At 35.8% G+C, this 23,428-nt stretch overlaps 1 protein-coding gene across 1 annotated transcript in view; it reads right to left on the minus strand.

The window, feature by feature from the left end:
• DLGAP1 (DLG associated protein 1) overlaps nt 1–23,428 on the minus strand; it is a 394,054-nt gene that overhangs the window by 299,766 nt on the left and 70,860 nt on the right. The window contains exon 2 of the mRNA XM_044683077.1: nt 12,965–13,182. Coding sequence (XP_044539012.1) covers nt 12,965–13,182 — 218 coding nt within the window. The remainder of the gene's footprint in view (nt 1–12,964; nt 13,183–23,428) is intronic.

The raw sequence follows: 23,428 nt of genomic DNA on the forward strand, positions 1-23,428 counted from the left end.
ATGGGGATAGTAATAGCACTTAACTAGCAGAGTTATTCTAAGGATCAAATGAGATATTTGTAAAAAAAAGTTCTTATCACAGTACCTGGCACATAATAGGTGCCACATATAAATGTTTATTCCCTTTCTCCATTTCTTCTTTCCCTCTTTCCACTATAAAAGGGATGATTGCCCTCTATAAGGGTACCTATGAAAATTTTTCCTCCATTTTGACTAAAGGCATTGTATGAAATGCCATCTCAGTAAGCTATATAATTATGTTTTTCTTATTGGGCTTGCCTTTTAAAATTTATTTCATATATTTATTTACATATGGATTTTTATTTAATTTATATATGTTTTTGTTCCTCCATAAGATTATAAACTCCTCAAGGAGTTTTCGTATCCTCAGAGCAGCAGTAACATGCTAGAAATCTAACAGGTGTTCGTGAATACTTACTGATGTGACTCTAGAAGCCTCACAGTCTTAGAGAGTATACTGGCCTGAAACTCAATAAACTTAGGTTTTAGTTTAATTTTGTTACTAGTATGAAAGATCTGTTTGGGTCTCAGTTTCCTCATCTGTTAAAAGGTGATAAGATCCAAAAGGATTTTTCTAGCTCTAAAATTCTCTGATTCTTTTTTCATCCTTCCACTAAGGAACAATTGCAAGTCATTTGTTACCATAGAAGAATAAAAGAATTCAGGGCTCTAAGCCAGATGGCCATGCCTGAGATTAATTGTTGTCATTATTGAATCATTTTTAGTAATGTCCAATTTTGTGAATCCCTTTGTAATTTTCTTGATATTAACTTCAAATGATTTGACCCAAACTGGAGTAGTTTGATGATTTTTTTCCCTCTAGCTCATTTTACTGAAGAAGAAACTGAGGCAAATAGGGTTAAAGTGACTTGCCCAGGATCACAGAGCTAGTAAGTATCTGAGGTCAGATTTGAACATAGGAAAATGAATCTTCTTGACTCCAGGCCTGGCACTCTATCTATTGCTCTATCTGGTTGATTTCAAACATGTACATAAACTTTTCTTGCCCCTTTGTTCCCATAGAATCATATGTCTTCATACGGTTATACATACATATATATATATATATATATATATATATATATAAAATACATATTTCAAAGGGGATAGGAATGAAATGATTTCCTTAGCAATTCAAGGAAAGTAGCCATATTTTGGTTCCTTTTTCTGTCCTTTCTCAACACAAGGCCTTAGGAACAGATGAAAACTTTTTGATCAGCTATACCTTCCCACTTGGTACCAATTGTCCAGTTCCTCTTTCATTCTAGGTCAGGGATGACATTACAGAACTGGTGCCAATATCCTGGTACAAATGTGAATTAATAGACTTGGCTTCATTCCTTGGGAAGTCAGTTACATTTTTTTCTTTTTGAGAAAAAAGTGGTGCCACATGGAAAAGGCAAAAAGTTCAAGAAGACCATTCAGAGGATGAGCCGCTTTGGGAATTTTTAGGATAAGAAAGCAAACCTTGCTTCAGCATTTAACATTAAAATTGGAGAAGACTAGGAAAACATGCACTAAACTAAAGTTGAGATGCTCTATTCATCCAGGCAGTTTGTCTGACTTCCTAAACAGAACTGTTCACTACAAAGAAGTAACTGGATTTGAGAAAAATGGCTTAGTGGACAGAATGGAAGGATTTAGAGTCAAACAATTTGGTTCTTTCAGCTTCCTATTTGTATGACCTTGGACAAGTATTTAAACTTCTATTGGTCTAGATTCTTAAAATCTAAAATGAGGAGGTAAGGCTCAGTGGTCTTTTAGGTTACTTTCCACTCTAAATCTATGAGTTTATAATTTCTATTTTATTTTTTAATATTTATTTATTTTTAAGCATTTTCCCAAGGTTTTGAATTATTATAGAAATGACATAGACACCCCAATGAATCATGATAGACATGATCCATGTCTATAATCTCATTTTATTTGAGAACTATTGTGGTGTAGAGGAAAGAACCTGGGAATTGGAATTGGAAGACTTGTGTTTGAAAATTGGCCCTGCAACTTACCGGCTATATGACTCTGGGTAAGCTGCTTAAATTCATGGAGCTTACCTACCTCACATGGTTGCTGTAAAAAAAGAACTTAGTAAACCTTATATTACTGCTTAAATATGAGTTGTTATCATTATCCCAGAAAATGGTTGTTGTGCTGGCTCCTCATACTCAGCTGCCATTGGACTGGACCAGACAGGTTTCTTGGACAATTGGCTACTGCTGCTGCCAGCCTGGGCAGGCTACTCTTCTGATAGGAAGAGGAAGAGTGATATCTCATGGTAGAAACTGTTTCCTCCCTAGTCACTGAGGGTTTATGGAGACCTTGAACATCATACATAAGTGCTGGTTTTTGAGAATGCTAATGATGTAAAGGAGAAGGCCGAGAATATTAGAGAAGGGTTGTATTAATGATATTTTTATATGTTAACTTGTACCTGGCAGATAGGAGCTCTCTGATGCTCAGATGGCTGCTAATACTAAGGGATGGAACTCTGAAGGAATTGTGTCCAAATAGAGTATCTATAAGTTCAAAAGTAGAGAAAGGGATGAATAAAGTATGAGAGCAAGCTCAGGTGATACCATCTAGGTGATATGCCATATGCCCAGGATGGGCAATTTCAGCTTTCTAAATTTTTTCAAGGAGAGTCCTGAGGACAACACTAATTTGGAATTTAGATGACTATGAGAAGACTTTTGCTATAATATAAATGGGGTTAACCTGGAGTCCAGACAAAAAAAGGATCCTATTTCCTAGGGAAAGAAATGAACATTAGAATGCCTACTATGTGCTAAACACTAAACCCACTTTCAAATTTTATCTTGTTTAATCTCTATGATAACTGTGGGAGGTAGGTAGGAGAGAGTGGTTCACCTTAGAATTGGAGATAGAAGATAAACAGTGGGTAGGAAAAGGTAGCAATTCTAAGGTTTGGGACAAAAGGTTGAGACAGTAACAGAAAATGAGCTAAAAAAAAGAGTACCTGGAGGAGACTGCTATCTAGACTGAAGTTTATGACAAGGTAATGGAATAGTAGGAGATGGTAACATGATGCGAAATATATAACACGAGATGGAATATCTTTAATTTACCTTATCTACATAGGGTTTACACTTAGAGACTCTCATTTTTAACAAAATAACTAACATTATGAATTTCTGTGCATATGTTACATTTTGTAATTGGACAAGAGGGCGATCTCCAATGGAGTACTCTTGGGAACTATCATTAATTTTGTACTTAAATTAAAAAAAAATTAGTATTTTCATTTTTCTTTTTTTCTTTTTGATTTTATTTCCATGGTTATGTAATTCTTGTTCTCTCTCTCCCATATTCTCTCCCCCCCTCCTGGAGTGATAAGCAATTTTACTGGGTTATACATTGTAAAAATAAAGTGACTATAAAACTAATAGGTAAAGAATGGATTATGGGTTTTAAACTGACTTCAGATACTCTGCTTGCTGTACAAACAACGTATCTTCAGTTTATATCAGTGAAGTGAAGCTCATAAGTGAAAAATCTTACACTGACTTAAGCAAGTAACATTATCTAGCCCTTGAAAGTGAGTATTTCACTGTACTCTGCCCTAGGTAGACCAAACCTAAGGTACTCTTTTCAGTAGTGGTGCAACATTTAAGCAAGGACACTGATGACCTTGGAGACCAAGAAACCAGGATGGTGAAGGGCCCCAGCAACATGAAAACTGAGGATTGGGTAATAGAATTGGAGAGGGTGAGCCTAGAAAAGAAGACTTAGGGAGGGAGATGATAATTACCTTGAAGTGGGGAAAAGAAGGATCATCATGTGTTTACTTGGTCCCAGAGAGAAAACTAGGAATAATGTTTAAAAGTTGTAAAAAGGCCAATTCATTTAAGAAAAACTTTCTAACATTTAGAGCTATTCAAAAGTGACATGGGCTGCCTTAGGGGCAATATGTTCCCTGTTCTTTTCTTACCCCTCCTCTTCACTTGAGGTCTTTAGGTGAAGACTGGAGGAAGGCTTGTGTTGGACCACATTGCTCCTGATCTTTCCAACTGAGATTCTGTTATTGAGTATTGCAATAGGTTCCTAATTGCTCTCACTGCCTCAAGTTTCTTCCTCCACATAGCTGCCAAAATGATTTTCCTGAAGCATAGGTCCCATCATATTGCTCCCCTACTCAATAAATTGAAATGGTTCACTTCCACTGCCAGGATTAAATATTGGTATTTAAAGGTCTTCACAACCTTACAACTGTTATATTGAACCTCTGGGAGCTTGAAGTTCATTCAATGATTGACAGATAAGTCAGTTGGATAGAATGTTCCCAGTGAGGCATGCGAGAGTCAGGAGGGGCAGTCGAGAACCCTGAGCAGAAGTTCTGGGTCTTTTACCTGTGCTGAGGCTAGAGATCGGTGGATCCTGGTCTTGGAGTGAGAGGGTGCAAACATCTCTCTGCAAGCTCTTCCTGTCCTTCATATACCATTATCAACCTGTACTTGACCATCACCTCGGTGTCTACTGCCCTAGATATTAGGAGTTTCATCATCTAGTTATCTAGGCTTCCCAGGGCCTGGGAGGGATCCGGGAAGTGGGCAGGAGACGAAGAAGAGGGTGGAAAGGGTGGATATATCTTAACTGTTAAGGCTTAAGATCTACAGAAGAAGAAGCTGAAGTTTTCCTAGCAGTTTACCTACTCTGGTTTAGTCCTGGCCAGGCTGAACCAGAGGGAAGCTGACATTGATTCTTTATTTGCCAACAGTGAGAGTTTCATTAGTAACAATTAAAGTAGGGTCTCCTATACCTCAGTCCTTTACCCTTATCCTTCTTGTTAAATATATAAAGTTTAAAGTACCTTCCTAAATCAGTTTCAAAGCTTGTTTTGGGAAGGGAGTCAACGCAGTCAGAATATCAACGTTATCCCAGCTGAAGAGCCCAAGCAATATATCAATTAACCCCAGGTGGTTCCTGAAGGGGTAAACCTCTTTGACCTGAAGGATCCTGCCTGGGCAACTGTTATAAAGGAGAAGTGTCATCTTATCCTCTCTGTACATCATTTCTACTACCTCAAATAGATACTAGTGACCTCCTTAATTATAACACAACCTAAAGCTCTTACATGTTAATGTGCACAATGCATTCTATGGTGCTGCAGTATTAGCCAGCTTTTGGATCTGTGCATGTTAGTTTAACCTTTTTCTAGAGCATTTCATTCTTTCTTACTAGATCTCCCCAGAGTCATCACTAGGAATTTTTGTGCCTAAGGAATGGGACAATGTGAAGAAGTTCACCTGAAGTGTGGCTGCATTTGGAAAGGAAGCATACCCTAGGATGGTGGATGCTTTATTCACAGTCTAATTCAGAACTTGATAGTTTTTTCACCTGGTCCTGATGCTCACCCTTCAGTTCCAAGTCAGAATTGTTCTCAAAGCTAACTGATAGACAAATTAGAAGAGTATTCCATTGGCCTTGCCACTCATATAAATATCCTTTTTGGGCACATATCTCTGATGACTTTTCACTTGTTTATCCAGCTTTCCATTTGTTTTTTTCTTTTTTTCCCCCAATGCCAATACCAGGCAATCTCAATCAGTTAAGTCTGAGCTTGGTTTCTTAATTTTTTGGTCACTTCTCATCTATTCCATCTGAAACTCCCCATTTTATGCCAAAGCATCTATATTTCATTTCCTAAGCTTTCTCCTTTTCCCTATAGGCACAGATTATTTGTCAAGCAGGTTGTATCCAGTTCTTCCTAGCTCATTATAAAACTGATTTCATAATACATAAATTGCATTACAATCATTTATGCCCTATCAAAATCAAAGTATTACCAAATCTCACATATATTACAATCAGAATCATAGGGTTTCAGAACCAGAAAGGGTGCTATAGTATTGAGGGATGACTTTTTTGGGAGGAAGCATTTGAAACCATATGAAAAAGCTGCTTATTCTACTTATTATTAAGCGGTTATTTTTCCAGAAAAATGGAGGAAGAAGTTTTGGTTTATGCCTGAGAAAAAAAATATGACACTTTTCTTTCATTTAAATTCTTCACCTTTTATAGCAGATGGTACAGGGGCTGTAGCCAGAGTTGAGCTGGAAACTTTGTCCACAAATTCCAAAATGCGGATAATGTTTCTGGAGATTGAAACAGAAATCTGTAGTCTCAAATTGTGACCTTTTACTTTTTTGCTAATAGCATGTGACATGTGCAACTTAACACTACCAAGCGTTGGGGGAGTAGGAGGCATTAGGATAAAATCAGAGAAAATAGACAAGCTATTTCACAAAACTTAAGATCTAGATGGGCAAAAAGGGCACCTTCTTCTAACATACACTTTTCCCCCCTTCTTTTCTTTCTGGGAAGAGAAGGAACATGAGGAACAGTAGGTAGGTAGGAGGGAAAGCGTGGCATGTGAAGATTAGTAGAGGATATGGTGTCTCAAAAGAGAGAAAGAAGAAAAACCCACACAAAGATTTCAAAAAAAGGGAACTCCAGCAAAAGGGTACATTTTCAGGATTCTGATATTGAGTCTTCTCATTTTAAATCTTTATTGTTAAGAAAATTAAGAGAATCCAAACAAATCAAGAACTTCTCATTCACAAGCTTTAATACTTTTTGTCTCTTCCTCTTCCTCCTACTTCATTGATTCCTCCTCACAGATGTATAAAAAGTCTAGACTGGAGAGCAATTAGAGATCATCCATTTAAACTTCTTTTATTTTACAGATGAATAAATTGAGGCTCAGAGAGATTGAGTAAGTTATCTGTTTAAAGACAGAGTTATTAGTAGCTCTTCCTTTTTTTTAAACTCTTACTTTCCATCTTAGAATCAATACTACGTATTGGTTCTAAGGCACAAGAGTGGTAAGGGCTAGGCAATAGGCTTGCCCAGGAAGTATCTGAGGCCAGATCTGAACACAGGACCTCCTGTTTCCATGCCTGGTTCTTGCTATCCCTATTTGTGGCTCTTCTCCAAATACTTCAAATGATATGGAATTTCATTGATGATATTCATTACAAACATTTTAGTAGCTAGATTAATGATTTGCTTTGTTTTTTTTTTTTAAATCATTACCTGGAGAACATTCTTTTTTGGTTATGAGTCTTTTTCTTTACTTAACTAGGCTGGTCCTTAGGCTCATACTTGATGCCTTTCCAGTTTGATAAGAACTGCCAAAGTTTGTTCCCTTGGCACAGCCTTCGAGAATACAAAGAATTCATGACATGATGATGAGGTTCATTGACTAATAGACTGTTGAAGCTGGAAGAGAATTTAGTAATAATTTGTTATGTCCCCTTCATTTTATAGATTAGGAAACACAAACCAGAGTAGTATCAGAAATCCAAGGGAAAAAATGCAAGCAAAGATCAAGAACATTTGATAGTCTTGAGAGTAATTAAGTTGGACAAGCTTACTTTAACAATGCAAAGGTTATTTGGAAGCACATGGACAAACACTGTATTATTCAAAGTCTATTTTTCTAAGGACACAGGCATAACTACCAATAAATAAACCAAAAAAAGGATGGCTTCTTCCTGCCCAAATCAGAAGAACTTAAAAAACCTCAAATGTTTTAGACAATTAATTGCCCTTCCATCCAATATTTCTACTCCTGTGTTGGAGATAGAGGAGGAAACAGTTTGGTTTTGAGTTCTTTGAGGGCAGAGTCTATTGCCACTTGCATCTTTGTATACTTTTTGCCTAGCACTTAGTAGGTACTGAATAAACATTTGTTAAGTTGAATTGAACGAGAAGAAGCCTTGAAGACTTATCTGCTTTAAGCTCTTGATTATTCCAGGAATTTCTTAGCTATGATTTCATCCCAGTGAGAATTATTTCCTATTAAGCAGATTTATAGAGTTGCCAGGGCTCCAAATCTTCATCATTCTGGTCATCACTCCTCTGATTGACTACAAAATTGGGCATGAGTAATATCAGTTCTGAATGTTCATATTTAGAGTATAGTTTTCACTCAATTCTTATTTACTTCTGAGGTATTTCCTAAAATTGTGAATGAATTACAATTTCAATATTTAATATAATACCATCTAGGCTATACATTGACAGAAGATTTTTTAATTTTGACTTTATAGTACTCTAAAAGACTCTTTACTCTCTTTCCTCCATTAAAAATTCTTATTTAGACGTAAAATTTGGATAGTTTGTCAAACTATTAAAAACTATATAAACTATAAATCTTCTCAGTAAGAGGAGAGGCAATGTGATACAATTAGCTGTGTGATCTTGTTTAAGTCAGTTTCCTCATCTATAAAATAAGGAGATTGGAATAGACGGTATCTTCCCTTCATGCTCTAAAATGAAATACATGCTCTAAAAGGAAAAGAATACATATGTGCAAAAATATTTATAGCAGCTCTCTTTGTATTGCTAAGGAACTAGAAAACTAAGGGGCTGGGCTGTCCATCAACTTGGAAACAGCTAAACATGTTATGGCATATGACTGTACTGGAAAGGATCAATTTTAGAGAATCCGGGGAAGACTTGTCTGAATTGATGCAGAATTAAGTGAGATGTACAGGAAAACAATTTATTCAATAAGACTAATATGTTGTAAAAACAAATAATTTGAAAGACTTAAAAATTCTCATCAATAAAGTAATTAAACATAATTCCAGAGGAGTAATGATGAAGGTATTTTATCTACCTCCTAATGGAGAAGTGATTCAAGATGCAGAATGAAATGTACATTTTTTGGACACGATCAGTTTAGGAATTATTTTTGCTTGATTGTGTATATTTGTTACAGAGTTTAAAAAATGGGATAGGGTAAAAAGGAAGAGAAAATAAATATACTATTTGTTAAATGAAAAAAAAAGCTTATGATCCTATGAATAGTCCTAGTTCTGTAAGAAATCTTTTATTAGATTTTTCAGTAGGCAGTGACATGGGTGCCATAGTCTAGAACCTCTGGATGGCTAAAAGTGTACCATTAAAGTCTCATTTCTTTGGGACTTCAAGAGTTTCTTATTAAAATGGAAATACTTCATGGGAAAACTAATACATTAGACCACTATTAAACAACTTCAAGGAATTAGTTGACATATGGTTGATGTTCAACAAATATGTGTTTACTTAATAGCCTCTAGAAAATAGACAAAGCAAAAGAAAGGAGTAAAAGCAAAAGGAAGTCTAATAATACGGTCTCCCCAATATTTCTGAGAGGTAATGGGAATCAAAGAACTTAAAAAAGTTGCCCTTATCCCACTTTCACTAATTTTAGTTATCATGGTTCTGAGTCATTAAAGCTGTGAATTGTTGAGGAGGAAAGAGGAAAAAAAGTTCACTTAAATGTCAGATAAGTAGGAATATAAATATAGACTTATCTTTGGGGAAATGATAATTCCTTAGGAGATCTTTTTCTTATGAGGTACTAACTACATCAAACCTGTACAGGAATAATGATTTTCAGTCAAAACATCATTAAGAAAGAAATCCCACAAAATTAGTGATGGATTGTTCCAACTCAGAATTTTTGTACTTGTAGAATGCACTTATTCCTTTGCATATACTTTTATTATACTTTTTAATTTGAAAATGTCACTAGAAATATTTACTATATCACTTAGGAAAGATCGAGTCGCATACAAGGAAACATTTAAATGGACCTGATTGAAATCATTAAGGTAATTTCAGAGGCTAAGGCCAAGAGTTAGGGGATAAAAGACAAGGTACTGGTAATAAAAAAACATACTAAAATAGCTAGATTAGAAGCCAGGAAATTTTTTTGCAGACCAGGATCTCCTAAGAAATAGCTGTATAATCTTGAGCAAATCATAACTTACTAGACTGAACCTCAATTTCCTTATCTGTAAATTGACATGGGTAGACTAGAAAGGCAATGTAGCCTAGTAGAAACAAACCTGGACTTAGGTTCAGGAGAGAATTGGGTTTATATTTGACCTCTCAAACTTTTTAGCTCTGCAACCACGGACAGATCACCTATCCTCTCTGAGTCTATTTTCTCTTCTATGATATAGGAATGATAATGTTTGCAGTACAAATAATGTATATAAAATGATTTGTAAACTTTGTGGTGGTAGTTAAATGTTTTATGTTTTAATATCTTAAAACTGCATTGGCTTTTGGGTCATCCTAGATTATAATTTCTTCCATCTTTCAGTGATAAATTCTGATTCTATGAAATGTTTAGGTGGGTGCAGGTACATTCAAGAAACAAATGGATTATTATGGAAGCCTCCTAAATGGTCTTCCTCCCTCCAGGCTTTCTCCTTTCTAATCCAGCTATTTTAGCTTCCAAATGGATATTCCTAAAACACAGATTTAACAATATTTTAGATCCTCTAAAACACCAAAAATAATCCAAATAAAAAAATATGAACTTTTAGTGGTTCCTTAATCCTTTTTTGGTGGCATTTAATTACTCACACAATCCAGCTCTCAGTTACTTTTCCAATCATTTCATATTACTCCTTTTTGCTCATTCTCTATTGTAGCCAAATTGTCTTGCTGGTTGTTTTTTTTTTAAACAATAATTCAGTTCTTGGCTATATACATTTTCACAAGTTATTCTGTATGTTTGGAATGAACTCTTTCCTCACCTCTCTTTGTATTCTTAGTACTTAACACAATGCCTGGTACATGGTAGGTGCTTAATAAATGTTTATTGACCAACTGATCTTTGCATCCTGTAATCCCTGCTATCCTTTAAGACACATTTCAGGTCTTATCAATCAAGGCCTCCTCTAGGGCTCTGGATCTTCGGTCTCTCTTCCCTAGAACTTGTTGCTGCATGATCCTTCTCAGGGTTACCTTACATGCATCCCCTTCTCTTGGAGCCCAAAATATCAATTTCATCTAAAAATCTAGTTTCTTCTGGATCTATATCAGTTGAAATCTCATATTTCAAGACCTATCTCAAAAACTACATCATCCATAAAGCTTTCCCTGATTCTATCCACTGCCTTAGTCAGAAACAATCTCTCCAAATTTTTGTAGCACTTTATATGTTTCTTAATGCACTTATTTTATTCTACCTTTGATCATATCGAGTGATCACTTGCTTATCTTCCTTGTTACCTGTTTATCTCTTTGAGAGCTAAGTCTTATTTGCTGTCCTTTGCACAGATTTTAGATTGTTAGGTGTTAATGAGAGTCAAAGAATGTTAGATCTGGTCTTCATGATGATAATAGTTGACATTTCTTCAGTGAAGACCTGCATGGGAAACCTTGCATTGGGGTGGTCTCTCCCCTTTAGAATGTGAGCTCCCTGAGAACAGGGAATGGTCTGGCATTTCTTTTGTGTAGTATTTTACACAATGGTGTGCACATTGCAAGTGCTTAATAAATCCTTTTTCCATTAAAAAATAGTTGACATTTCTCTAGCTGCCTTAAGATTTACAAAACATTTGACCTACATTGTTTCATTTGATAGGAAGGGAAAGAATCCTAGAACTCAGAGTTCATTTAGTCCATTTTCTTCATTGAGAAAATAGTAGCCTAGAGTGGTTGTGACTTATTTAAAACCTTGTACCTCCTTTGTCCTGCTGTTGCTTTCTGGGGATAAAACCTTGCTGCTTGTGTCTGAACCATTAGTAACTTTAATGCTGGAAATTTTTAGCCACAAGAAAATGGAAGGTGCACTGGTGGGGGACTTTTGCATTTATTTCCTCAATAATTTTATTTCAGTTGACTTGACCAGAGTGGGTAGCATGTGCTATTTGCATCTCTGCATGGATGTGCTTATTTGAAAGGAATGGTTTGGGGACATCTCCTGTTCAAGTGGCACTTGGCCTTCATGCTGAGTTACTCAGAGATAATAAAACGATAATACAAGGGAGGAGGAAAATATAAGCCATGAAAATAGAAGAGAAACTTCCCTTTTGCAGTCTGCTTGTGAATATCAGAGCCGAAAAACATGCAACTAGGATGATCTGAAGTTAGTTTTACTCCCAGTCCCCCCAAAAAGAAATTCAATGGGGATAGTGTGTGTGTGGGGATATCTTCCCTTCTTTTTAATTTAACCAATACTGAGTTTTGCTTCTTAAATGGATGCCTGCCACAGCCTACAGCTATTTTTTAAAAGCTTTCTCAACCAGTTTTCTGGTTTATTTTTCTTTTCTCTTGCTTTGGCCACTGGTCGAATTTTTATTAAACTTTCTTCTCCAAAGTATAGCATGTTGTTTCCCCGAGATGGTGCTGCATTAAAACCACTTTTCTATGTAATAAAAAAAAACTGCTGCTGTTTTTAACATTATAATAGAATTTCTTTCCTTCATTCAATGGATAATATTACCTTCAATATGCAATCAAACTTCTAATTTAATGTCACCAAGTTTTCAAAGTTAAACCAAATCTTGCTTAGAATAATAGGATTTTGAATAGTTTCATTCTCACTATTGTTCTCCATTTATATCAAACATGACTGACATAAGTGCCACTTGTAGCTGGATTTTTGAAAACACAAAATAGCCATTTTTGAATACTTAAAAATATATTTTCTATCAAGTGCCAAACTTAAGGAATACATTTCAAGAACTTTCACATCTCTTTCAATGACCAAAACAATGACTACCTTATTCAAAATCCTCCTGAATAATCATACTTTAGTAATTAACTGAAATTCTCAAAGAATCTTGAAGATGCAGATGTAGTGGCTGAATTAACTTGGAAGAAGAGGAATATTTTGATTCTTCTCATTGCCCTACCATTTTATATCTTTTCACAAGCACTTTTAAAAATTCAAGGCCTCCTTTTTGAATGCTAATGATTCATAATACATTATCTGGATAGGGCTTGCCCTTGAAGATATTAGGATAAACATGAAATCAGACCAGGGAAAGGAAAAATTGGTATGTACATGCCATGTTCCCCATTTCTCCCCATTCTGCCTTCCTCTCCCACCAAGCATTTTGAATCCAAAATTTGCACAGCAGCTGGTGCCATACAATTTGCATTATAAGAGTATAGGGCTATGCCATCTTACTTGAGTGTGGTGAGTTCTGTAAGAGATGGCTGTGTAGCCTTGAGATAGCTCTCTCTTCTGGCTGCAATCTTTGGGGAAGGCTTGGGACTGGTGTCTGAGTCACCACTGTCTTCATCCCCCATTGCCTTGATGTAACTGCCACTGCGCATTCTCCGGCAAGGGATCTCGTCATCTTTGCCTCCACGAGGGGTGTACCCACTCCATTCATCTTGAGGAACCTAGTCAATATACAAATCAACACAATTTATCCTGTAGAAGGTCTTCTCTTATTAGTTTTTAGCTTTTTTTTTTACACTGAAGGATAGGAAGAAAGATTAGAAGATTTGTTGCTGGTAGGATTTACCTTTGAGAACAAAGATTTGGGATGTTCAAACACCTAGATTATCTTAGCTATATCAGGTTTGATAAAAATTTCAAAACGCTAACATATATGTCTATGTATGTGCAAATTTTCCACATGCTTTAGTTTTTAAACCCTGTGTTTTAAGAAAAAAATAGGTTGTATAATTTTGACTCATGTATACCAGACCTTTATCTACTTAATCCACAATCCAGAGTGGTGATGTAACATGTTCCACACAGGGAATAAAACCATCTGTGACAATAGTGTTTACCTTTGGCTCCTCCATTTCAGTTTAAGAGTCATTTAATATTTAAGAAAGTTTTCTATGGCATTTCCATTGCCCAGTTTCCAGTTCTAGTAGCCTCCCTTTCTCTCCTTCAGTTTGCTACTAAATTTGGGTTCAAACCCTACTTTGCACATCTATTACCTATGTGACTTGACAAGTCAAACAATCCTTATAAGGTTTCAAGTTCTTTTTCTATAAAATAAGAGGATTAGATTGGATTGTCTCTGAAGTCCCTTTCATCTTTGGTCCCATGGAACATACAGTTGATCCCAGTTTCTTCCATTTCCTGTGCATCCATTCCCTTCCTAGCTTCCTGAATCCTTGTGTCTAACTCTGTCACTTTAGTGTAATGACTTTCTTTAAGGCCATCATTGAGCTTTTTGACATATCCAATGGCCTTAGTAAAAAAAAAAACCAACAACTCTCTTTGTTTCTTAGTAATAATTCTAAGACAGAAGAAGTAGGCAAATGAGCTAGGTGACTTGTCCTGGGTCATACAGCTAGGAAGTATCTGAGGTCAGAATGCAATGTAGGTCCTCCTGACTCCCTTATCCACTGTGCCACCTAGTTGCCTCTCAGTGGCCTTAGTTCTTAACTTTCTTTACTTCTCTGTGGCACTTAACATTGCTTTTTGAAATAAACACTTAAGGGTATTCTGGTAAATGTTAACTAAAATATGTACATGACATTTTAAGTTTAAATTTTTAAGTTTTTCTGTTGTTTAATCTGATTATAATTTTCACCATTTTCTCAAGTTTAGATAATTAATAAAATAATAAATCAAGTCCTGATTTGAAGGATTTGCTCATTTCTGATGTGTTAATGATCACCTAAGATATAACAATCAACCTGTGCAGTCTCTGAGTGCTTTGGCTCTAGCATACTAATACATAATAGTATGCACTTCACATTGAACCTTTCTCACTCTTTGACTTCCTTAACAAAGAACTTTTTTTTTCACATTCTATCTCTTCGGATTTTTCCTTCTTCCTCATTACCTTTAACTGCAGTTATCCCTCTCTTTCCCTAAATAATGGATGCCCCTCAAAGCTTTGTCCTTAGCTTACTGATTTTAAATTTCTATAATTGTTTCTTTACTGAACTCAGTCACTATCATAGTTTCTGTTACCTTCTTTACTAAATTTACTCTGAAATTTACATTGAAACATAGACCAGAGTTATGTGGGGGATTTAGATGTCAACTGGTTTAAATTCCTACTTAATGCAGAAAGCCACGCTAAAATATTCTAGAGAAATCATCATCCGAACTCTGAACAATTGTAGCAATGGGAAAGTCACATTCCATTCATTTCTGGACAGTTTTAATGATTATAAAATTATTTCTTATGTTGGGTTGAAATTGCCTCCCTATAACTTCTACTCATTGGTTCCTAAAGCTGTGTTGTCTGGTGCTGTGCAGATTAAATTTAATAGCCTTTTCATATGACAGTCCTTCAAATAATTTGAAGACTGATGCCATCACTAAAATACATTTTTCCTATGTTAAATATCTCCATTTCCTTCAATAATTCCTCATATGACATTCTTAGACCCTTCACCACTTCGATTGCCTTGCTGTGGACATTCTTCAGTCTGTCAATGTATTATTTAAGAGGAAGTATTTGGAATTAGACAATATTCTAGTTGTAGTCAATCTGGTGCAGAAGCTTGGATTATCCTATCAACTGAGCTGGAAATATACTATTAGTACAGTTTAAATAATATTATTTTAATAGACATAATATTTTAATCTAATGTATAGGTTGCATGAAATTAAAATACTAAACTTTTTTTGCACATGGTTATATTGAAAAGGAACTTAGCAATCATGTAGTCTAACTTCTTCAATTTGCACATGGGGAAACTGATGCCAAGAAATGTTAGATATCTACTTGTGACCACACAGGTAGTAAATTGCAGTATAATGAGAAAGATAGAAACATATTAAGATCTAGAAGAGCTCAAATCTCCCAGTAAAGCTCTAAAAGTGCCCCAGAAGGAATAGAGACAAAGAAAATCAAAGAGAAATAGCTAAAATGTTCTTTTAGCACAACAATTCTCCTAGAATTCTGCAAAGGCTTTGAGACAAACTCTGACTCTGAATATGATCTTTCTACAATACTCTTTTTTTTTTTTTTTTTTTTTTTTTTTGCTTCTTACGCTATTCTGTTTTTTCTCTTTCTAAACTCTTTTTATTCTTCATTTCCTCTATCCTATCCACTGGACTTAGATGACTCTGGAAGAGAGAATGAAGCTGATGACTTTGGGCAATCGTTACCCACTTACATCCAATTCACAAGCAAGCCAAGCCATCACTCTCTGATGTCATCAGTCCTCTTCAACGTGAAAGATGTACAGAGGCAGCTAGTTGGCTTGGTGGATCAAGAATCAGACTTGAAGGTTCTGGATTCAAATTTGACCTCAGATACTTCCTAGCTATGTGGCCCTGGGCAAGTCACTTAACTCCAATTGCCTAGCCCTTTACCACTCTTCTGCCTTGGAATCAATAATTAGGATCCATTCTAAGACATATGGTAAGTTTTTTTAAAGGAAGGATGGATAATAACTTGTATAAATGAACTATGAATCTAAATGCAAAATTTCACATATATCCTGATCTTGCTATTCAAATATCTAGTCAATATGGTTCAAACCTACATTTTGAGTTTTATTTCCTTAAACATATTCTCCGATACAACCACACTAGGCTACTCTCCATATCTTGTTCTGTCCTGCCTCTCTTGTCCCTGTGCTTTTGTTCATACCATTTCCCATCCTGGGTATCATCTTCCTTCTCCATTTGCTTCTGTTTTTGCCTCTGCTATCCTTCAATGCCAAACCAGGTGTCATCTCCTCCATGAAGTCTTGTCTGAACACCTCCCACCATTCTAAGCTAAAAATGGTTTCTTCTTCCTCAAATTTCTTCTAACACGTTGTCTTAGGTTTCTCTTCTGCTTACCACATTTCTCTTATTTATGCACATGATTTCTTTATATGTATTGTAACCTCCTAAAGAGTAAAGTCTGGGTCATATTCATCACTGCATCCCTTACATCAAACAAAGTACTTTACACAGTTATTGCTATCCTTTGATCATTTCAGTTGTATCCAACTCTTTATGACCTTATTTGAGATTTTCTTGACAAAGACACTGGAGTGATTTGCTATTTCCTTCTCCTCTTCATTTTACAGATGAGGAAACTGAGACAAGTTCTGGCTAAGTGATTTGCCCAGGGACACGCACAGTGTCTGAAGCAGGATTTGAACTCATGTCTTCTGGATTCCAGGACTGGCGCTATGTGCCACATAGCTTCCTTGTGGGCAGTTTGCAAATGTCTGCTGAGTTGAATCTATCCTTATTCTGTTTAATCTCTCACTCTAATTGCTTACTAGTACTATTTTCATATGTCTCCTGCTACTTGTTGACTCAGCCGGCATGATGCAGTAATATAGCCTGGACCGATTGGGTCCCTTGTCCCTGAAAGAGGATGGAGTGATAGACAGGAAGTCTTGAATGATAAATGGAATCTATGGGCCCATTGTTCTCTGACATCAAAGGGATTCTATTAGTGCTTATGATTATTGTAGTTTAGTTTGTATTCATCTGTCTGGTGCATTTTTTTTTGCTGACTTGTTGAAGAAGGTTTCAATTTGTTTTGCTGTTTTGAATATAAAATGATTTTACTACTCTTCTCTGTTGTCTCCCCTTATAGCCAGTCTGAAGTATAGAGCAGGGTCAGTTTAAATGGAATATACCATTGCCTCTGAGAAAACAGGACAGCTGAGAAATTTAGTGTTCAGTGAAACTTATTAGTACAAACATGCTGGCTTCTCACTTATATGTATGCATGGTTTGCATATTATCAGTTTACACTGGTGTAAGATTTAAGGATTGTGAGTTTGTGTTTCTATTCTTTGAGACCAAGAATCAGGCAAAAACATCCTCCATCACCACAAAATCAACCCATCACCTTCCCTATCAAACTATTGAATTTTAGGCAGTAGTTCTAGAATTATATTTTTCAGGCTAGAAACTTTAAGAATCATCTTCCTTTACCACAATCCACTATAAAGTCTGTTAACAAAACCTGTTTTTTCTTAAGATTTTTTCCTCAGGTTTACCTCTTTCTTTCTATTCCTACTTGAAATTTACCCATTTACATTCAATACTCAGTATGTTGCCAAGAGAGCTATAACACCACACAGTTATTTTTGGATTCTTTTCTTAAAACATTTCATGCTTTTTTATACTCTTTTATCAAATTCATCACAGGTCTAGTGCCCTCTCAAATTTCATTTACTTGACATTTGTTGGATTATGACAGCATTTTTAGCTGAAGGCAAATAAAAATTACCAGAACAACTCAGGAAAATTATTTATGAAAAGCATATAAACATTAAAATGTTGATCTTAACAAATTCAGTTGCACTCACAGAATCATAGAATGAGAGAGTTGGAAGAAACTTGAGAGGTCATCTGTTACAATTTGTACTTGAACTTAAATCACCTTTTTAGCAAACCCCCAAAATAGTCATTGAGCCCCTACTTGAAGATTTCCAAAGTGGACAAACCCAACACTTTTTGAGGCATCCCATTCTTCTTTTGGGAAACTCAAATTGTTAGGAACATTTCCCTCATAACAAGGCTAAATTTGCCTCTCTGCAACTTCCACATATCTCCTACTTAGTCCTTGTGAACAGGGGAAACCTAATCTCTTCTCCACATGACAGTTCTTCAAACATTGAAGAGAGCTGTCATTTTTCTCCCAAAGTCTTCTCTTCTTTAGGCTTCAACATCCTCCCATTCCTTCAGTTGATATGACATGTTCTTTGATATGCTGACAATCTTACTTTCTTCTCCTGGACAGGACAAAAGTCAGTCTTTCTTAAAATACAGTGCCCAGAACTGAAAACAGCCTCCAAGATGTCGTCTATACAGAACAGTTACCTCCCTAGTTCTTCCTCTTTTCATCACTGTAGGATAGTATTAGCTCTTTTTTTGGCTGTCATGTTACACTGTCAACTCCATTTGCAGTTCATTTGAATTACTGGATTGTTTGTTGACTAGACACACCTCTCCATTTTGCATTCACGAAGTTGATTTTTGAACCTGAACATAGAACTTTACATTTACTTAACTTAAATTTCACTTTATTCAATAGTCTATTGTTCTAATATTTTGGATATAGATTTTGTCAAATTCTATGTCATTTGCAACTTTGTGGAAGTATCTGAGGCCACATTTGAACCCAGAACTTCCCATCTGCAGGTCTAGCTCTCTACGTACTGAGTTGCCTACCTGTCCCAGCCTTGTCTCTTGAAATAGATGTTGAGCAGGCTGCTCTGGCCATATGCTGGGCACTAGTCTGGTCCTGTTTCATATTGTAGGACTGATTTCCTGGGAAGCTTTGCCTTCATCTGCCCTGGGTGGTCTCTAAGATTTTAAAGAATTCTAGAAATCTTTTAGGGGTATTCTGTATTAGAAGGAGTTTTTAGCTTTTTCTTTTGATTTTCTTTATCACTATTCCTTTTTGCGTACTTTTAGAGTTTTACTGGATGATTTGGACTCCTCTCAATCTTAATATACAATCATTTCCCCCAAATCTTTTTTAATATCTCTCAAAGATCACAGATAATAGCTAAGAAAATCACAGCTGCAAGTTCTTTTAGTCCTCTAAGATGTAGTTAATCCTGGCATAGTAATTTGAATTTATTGGTTTTATTCAATGCTATTTTTCAGATGAAGATAAGTTGAAAGAACTGGAGATATCTAACACGGAGAAGAGAAGACTTGGGGGAGGGATATGATAGCTGTGTTCAAGAATTTGAAGGGCTGACATGTGGAAGAATAATTAGATTTGTTGTGTACAACTTTAGATATCAGAACTAGGAGCAATGGTTCTAAATTTTAAAGAGCTAAATTCAGATTTAATGTCAGAATAACATTCCTAATTAAAGCTATGGGATGAACAGTTTCTAGAAATAATGGCTTCCTTCTTGGAAGCCTTCAAACAGAAGTTTGTTAAGGGAGGGGCTCTTCATGGGCATGGGTTGAATTGGATCAGGTTTCTTAACATAGAGTCTATGAATCTCCAAGGGGTCCAAGGATAGATTTCATGGGGTCTATGAATTTGGATGAGAAAAAAACCACAATTTTGTTTTCACTGACTTCTAACTTAAATGTATCATTTCCTTCAATTATGAATATAGGCAACAAATTTTATTATAACAAATTGCCAAAGGCATCCATGACACAAAAAGGTTAAAGTAGTCCTAATATGTAGCATTAATATATTTCATGTATAGAAATAAACTACATTATATTAACTACATAATGAACCACTGGCTTAGATGATTCTTTTTTTTTGATTTTCAAAATTTTATTTAATTAATAAATTTAGAATATTGTTCCATGGTTACATGATTTATGTTCTTTCCTTCTCTTCCTCCTATTCCCTCCTGTAGCCGAGGAGCAATTCCACTAGGTTTTACATGTGTCATTGATCAAGACCTATTTCCATATTATTAATATTTGCATTAGGGTGATCGCTTAGAGTCTACATCCCCAATCATATCCCCATCGACTCATATGATCAAGAGTTGTTTTTCTTCTCTGTTTCTACTCCCATAGTTCTTCCTCTGAATGTGGATAGTGTTCTTTCTCATAAGTCTTCTCAGAAATATCTTGGATCACTGTATTGCTGCTAGTAGAAAAGTCCATTATATTCAATTTTACCACAGTATATCTGTCTCTGTGTATAAGGTTCTCCTGGTTCTGCTCCTTTCACTCTGCATCAGTTCCTGGAGATTGTTCCAGTTCACATGGAATTCCTCTAGTTCATTATGTCTTTTAGCACAATAGTATTCCATCACCAACAGATACCATAGATGATTCTTCAGTTTCAAACTCTATGGTTCTAACATTCTGACCCGTCGTCTCTTCACTCTTTATTTTCTACTCCCTGCTACCCATTTGTGTTATATCAGTTTAAACTTTCCCATTTAAAGATCAGTCTTCATGGAAGAATAGATATTTGTCTCCATTACCATCATCCTATCGATGCTTAGCACTGGTCTTATCCTTTCCTTGGCCCTTCTTTTTTACCTATGTCATAGCTAACAATTCCTTTAATCTCGTCCTTAGTGTTCACTGCTGGCTTAAGTCCCCATAGCTTGTGTTCCTATCCCTTGTCTTAAAGGACTGTTCTTTTCTTTTGTGTCAATCCTTAATTACCTATCTTAGGTCATAACTTGTACTTAATATCTTTAAATTATGAGTATCATTTGTAAATGAATACTATCTACATTATAGCTTTTTTGGGGAAGTCCCTCTTCTTCTCCAGAGAAATCATTTCTATTTGGGTTTTTAGAATCTATCCTTCTTGGACTTACTTCACTTTCAAAATATTAAGCCTTGCTTTAAACTCTTGGAAATTTGTTCTTCCAAAAATTGAGCATGCATGTCAGACTATGGAGAAGTTTCCTCTTTCCTATCATGGACACTTTGATAAAGGAGTCACTTGCCTCCAAGGTTCCTGTATTTCAACTTTCTTCAGCACACAGGCATTGAACATCTACAATATACAAGGTCTTTGGATCATGATAGAAAGAGCTGAGCTTTAGAGCTAGAAAGGATCTTACAGGTCATCCTATCTAATTCCCTCAGTTTAGTCTGCCTGTACAGGATTGGCTATTGTGCATACTACACTTCTTGGAGCCCCAGGTGAGAATTGGGTGAGAGGTGGATACCAAAGGTGGTTCAAGCAGCTTGAAAAGGGCTCAGCAAACTCTTAAATCAGAGCTGCTTGTCCTCCCTGCACATCCTATACACTTCAAATTTTCTTCTAAGATGTTTGAAAGTAGGATTCTAGTATAATTGGCCTTACTGGAAACAGGCAGAGAAAATTGCAAGCTTTAGTGGCTGTTATCCAGACCAACAGTGAGATGATGGATATGTACACATTACTACTGTATGTAAATTTTAAGTTAACAGTTTCTAGACATCTGTTTAGGGAAGGGACGCTTCTTTAAGACCAAATTAGAACAATCCTCTCTTCTGATTAAAAAGGCAGTCGTGTTGCTTAGATTTTTAAGTGCAGGGATACAAGGCTGCTTGCTGGTTTCTTTTTCTCTTTCAATATCTTTTTTAAGAGTATGGAGAGAGAGGTCTCAGGGCAATTGAAACAACAATAAATCTAGTTGATTTGTAGGCAAGAATATAGAGAAAGGCCATTCCTTTAGTGAACTCTGAAAGCCTAAAATGGTGTGGAATAATCAGTTTAAGGTTATGAGGGAGGAAAGCTTTGGCGGATGGGAAAAGCAGTCTGAAAGCCCAGTGATGCCAAGTTGGCCTGAAGCCCTGAAGGTCTACACCATTCTTACAAGAGACCTACTTATAAGATTAAAGTTTCAGGGTGAGTTAAAAGGAAGCATTCTCATGATATCTGTGCACGACACCAGATTGCAATAACCTGCAATTGACAATGGTTCAACAAATCTAATTCAATTCAACAAACATTTATTAAACATTGTTCAGAGTACTGATAATATACTGAGAGAGATAAAAAGTTTTGCCTGGTCCTATGAAGTTCTGAGGAAATACACCCATATACATGTACCTTTTGGTATTTATTTGGCACATGGAGCCCTTTGACTCTCCTATTATTTAAAAAATGTATTAAGTTGAATCTAGGTACTTATTTCTTTAAAACTTGTCTTTTAAAACTCTTTTGCTGCTTATTTTAATGTGAATACTTTGCTGCTTTAATAAAGAGAAGCTTTTAAATACAGGAGAAAGGAAAAATGTTCATAACTCCATTTTAGGTAAACTACTTAGGAGATTTGACCGATGGTGATATGATTTAACGACAATTTCAGTTCTTTGAAATGAAAGAGTATTTTGAGTTCTAAACTTAGAAAATGAATACAAATGTTCTGGAAGCTAAGTTATGATGATTGTAGTAATAATAAGAATTGGTTAGCATTTATAAGATGCCTTCTATGTTCCATGTACTTTACAAACATTATTTCATTTGATCCTCACAAAAACCGCTCTGGGGGGTAAATACTCTTCCCCCCCCCCTTTTTATAGTTAAGGAAACAGCAAAGGTTAAGTAACTTGCCGAAATGGCCATGCTGCTAGTTATATGCCTGAGGCTGGATTTCAGGTTTTCCTGACTCCAGGCTCAGTGCTCTATCCATTGACCTACCCAGTTGCTTAGGTACCCATAGCAACATAATAAGAGAAGATTTAACTTTCTATTATACATATATTGGTTAGTGTAGTGGTGGCAGTCAACATAATGTAAAGAAGGAAACACTGAACTAAGAATTTGTTGACCTGGACTGTGGTCCTACCTCTATTATTAAGTAGCTATGTGACATTGGGTGAATGGCTTTCCTTCTCTGGGCCTTGGGTTCCTCATCTGTAAAAAGAGCAAGTTAAATTAGATGATATCTAAGTTCCCTTCTAAATCAGAAAGTTCTACGATTCAACCTTATTCTCCTCCTTTGTTCACTAATTTTAAATCCTGAATAAGCTCTTCTATTCTTACTATGAATTATTAAAGATCCTTACATATTATTAGCTTGAATATTTCATATCTGTTTGGAAAAATATAGGTTTTATGTAAAGTACAATGCATAAGTCCCAGAAATTCTCCCCTATCATCTGATTACTTCTAGCACCTTAAATTTACTGAGCATTTTTTTCTGAATCACATTTAAAAACTATATTGATACTAATACACTGCATTTATGTACTGACCAAAACTGAGTCCTATGAATCATTGAATTTAGAGCTGGAAGGGACCTTATGGATCCTCTAATGCAAACC

This window comes from Gracilinanus agilis, chromosome 1, assembly GCF_016433145.1.
Source record: "Gracilinanus agilis isolate LMUSP501 chromosome 1, AgileGrace, whole genome shotgun sequence".
In the NCBI taxonomy this organism is placed as follows: domain Eukaryota; kingdom Metazoa; phylum Chordata; class Mammalia; order Didelphimorphia; family Didelphidae; genus Gracilinanus; species Gracilinanus agilis.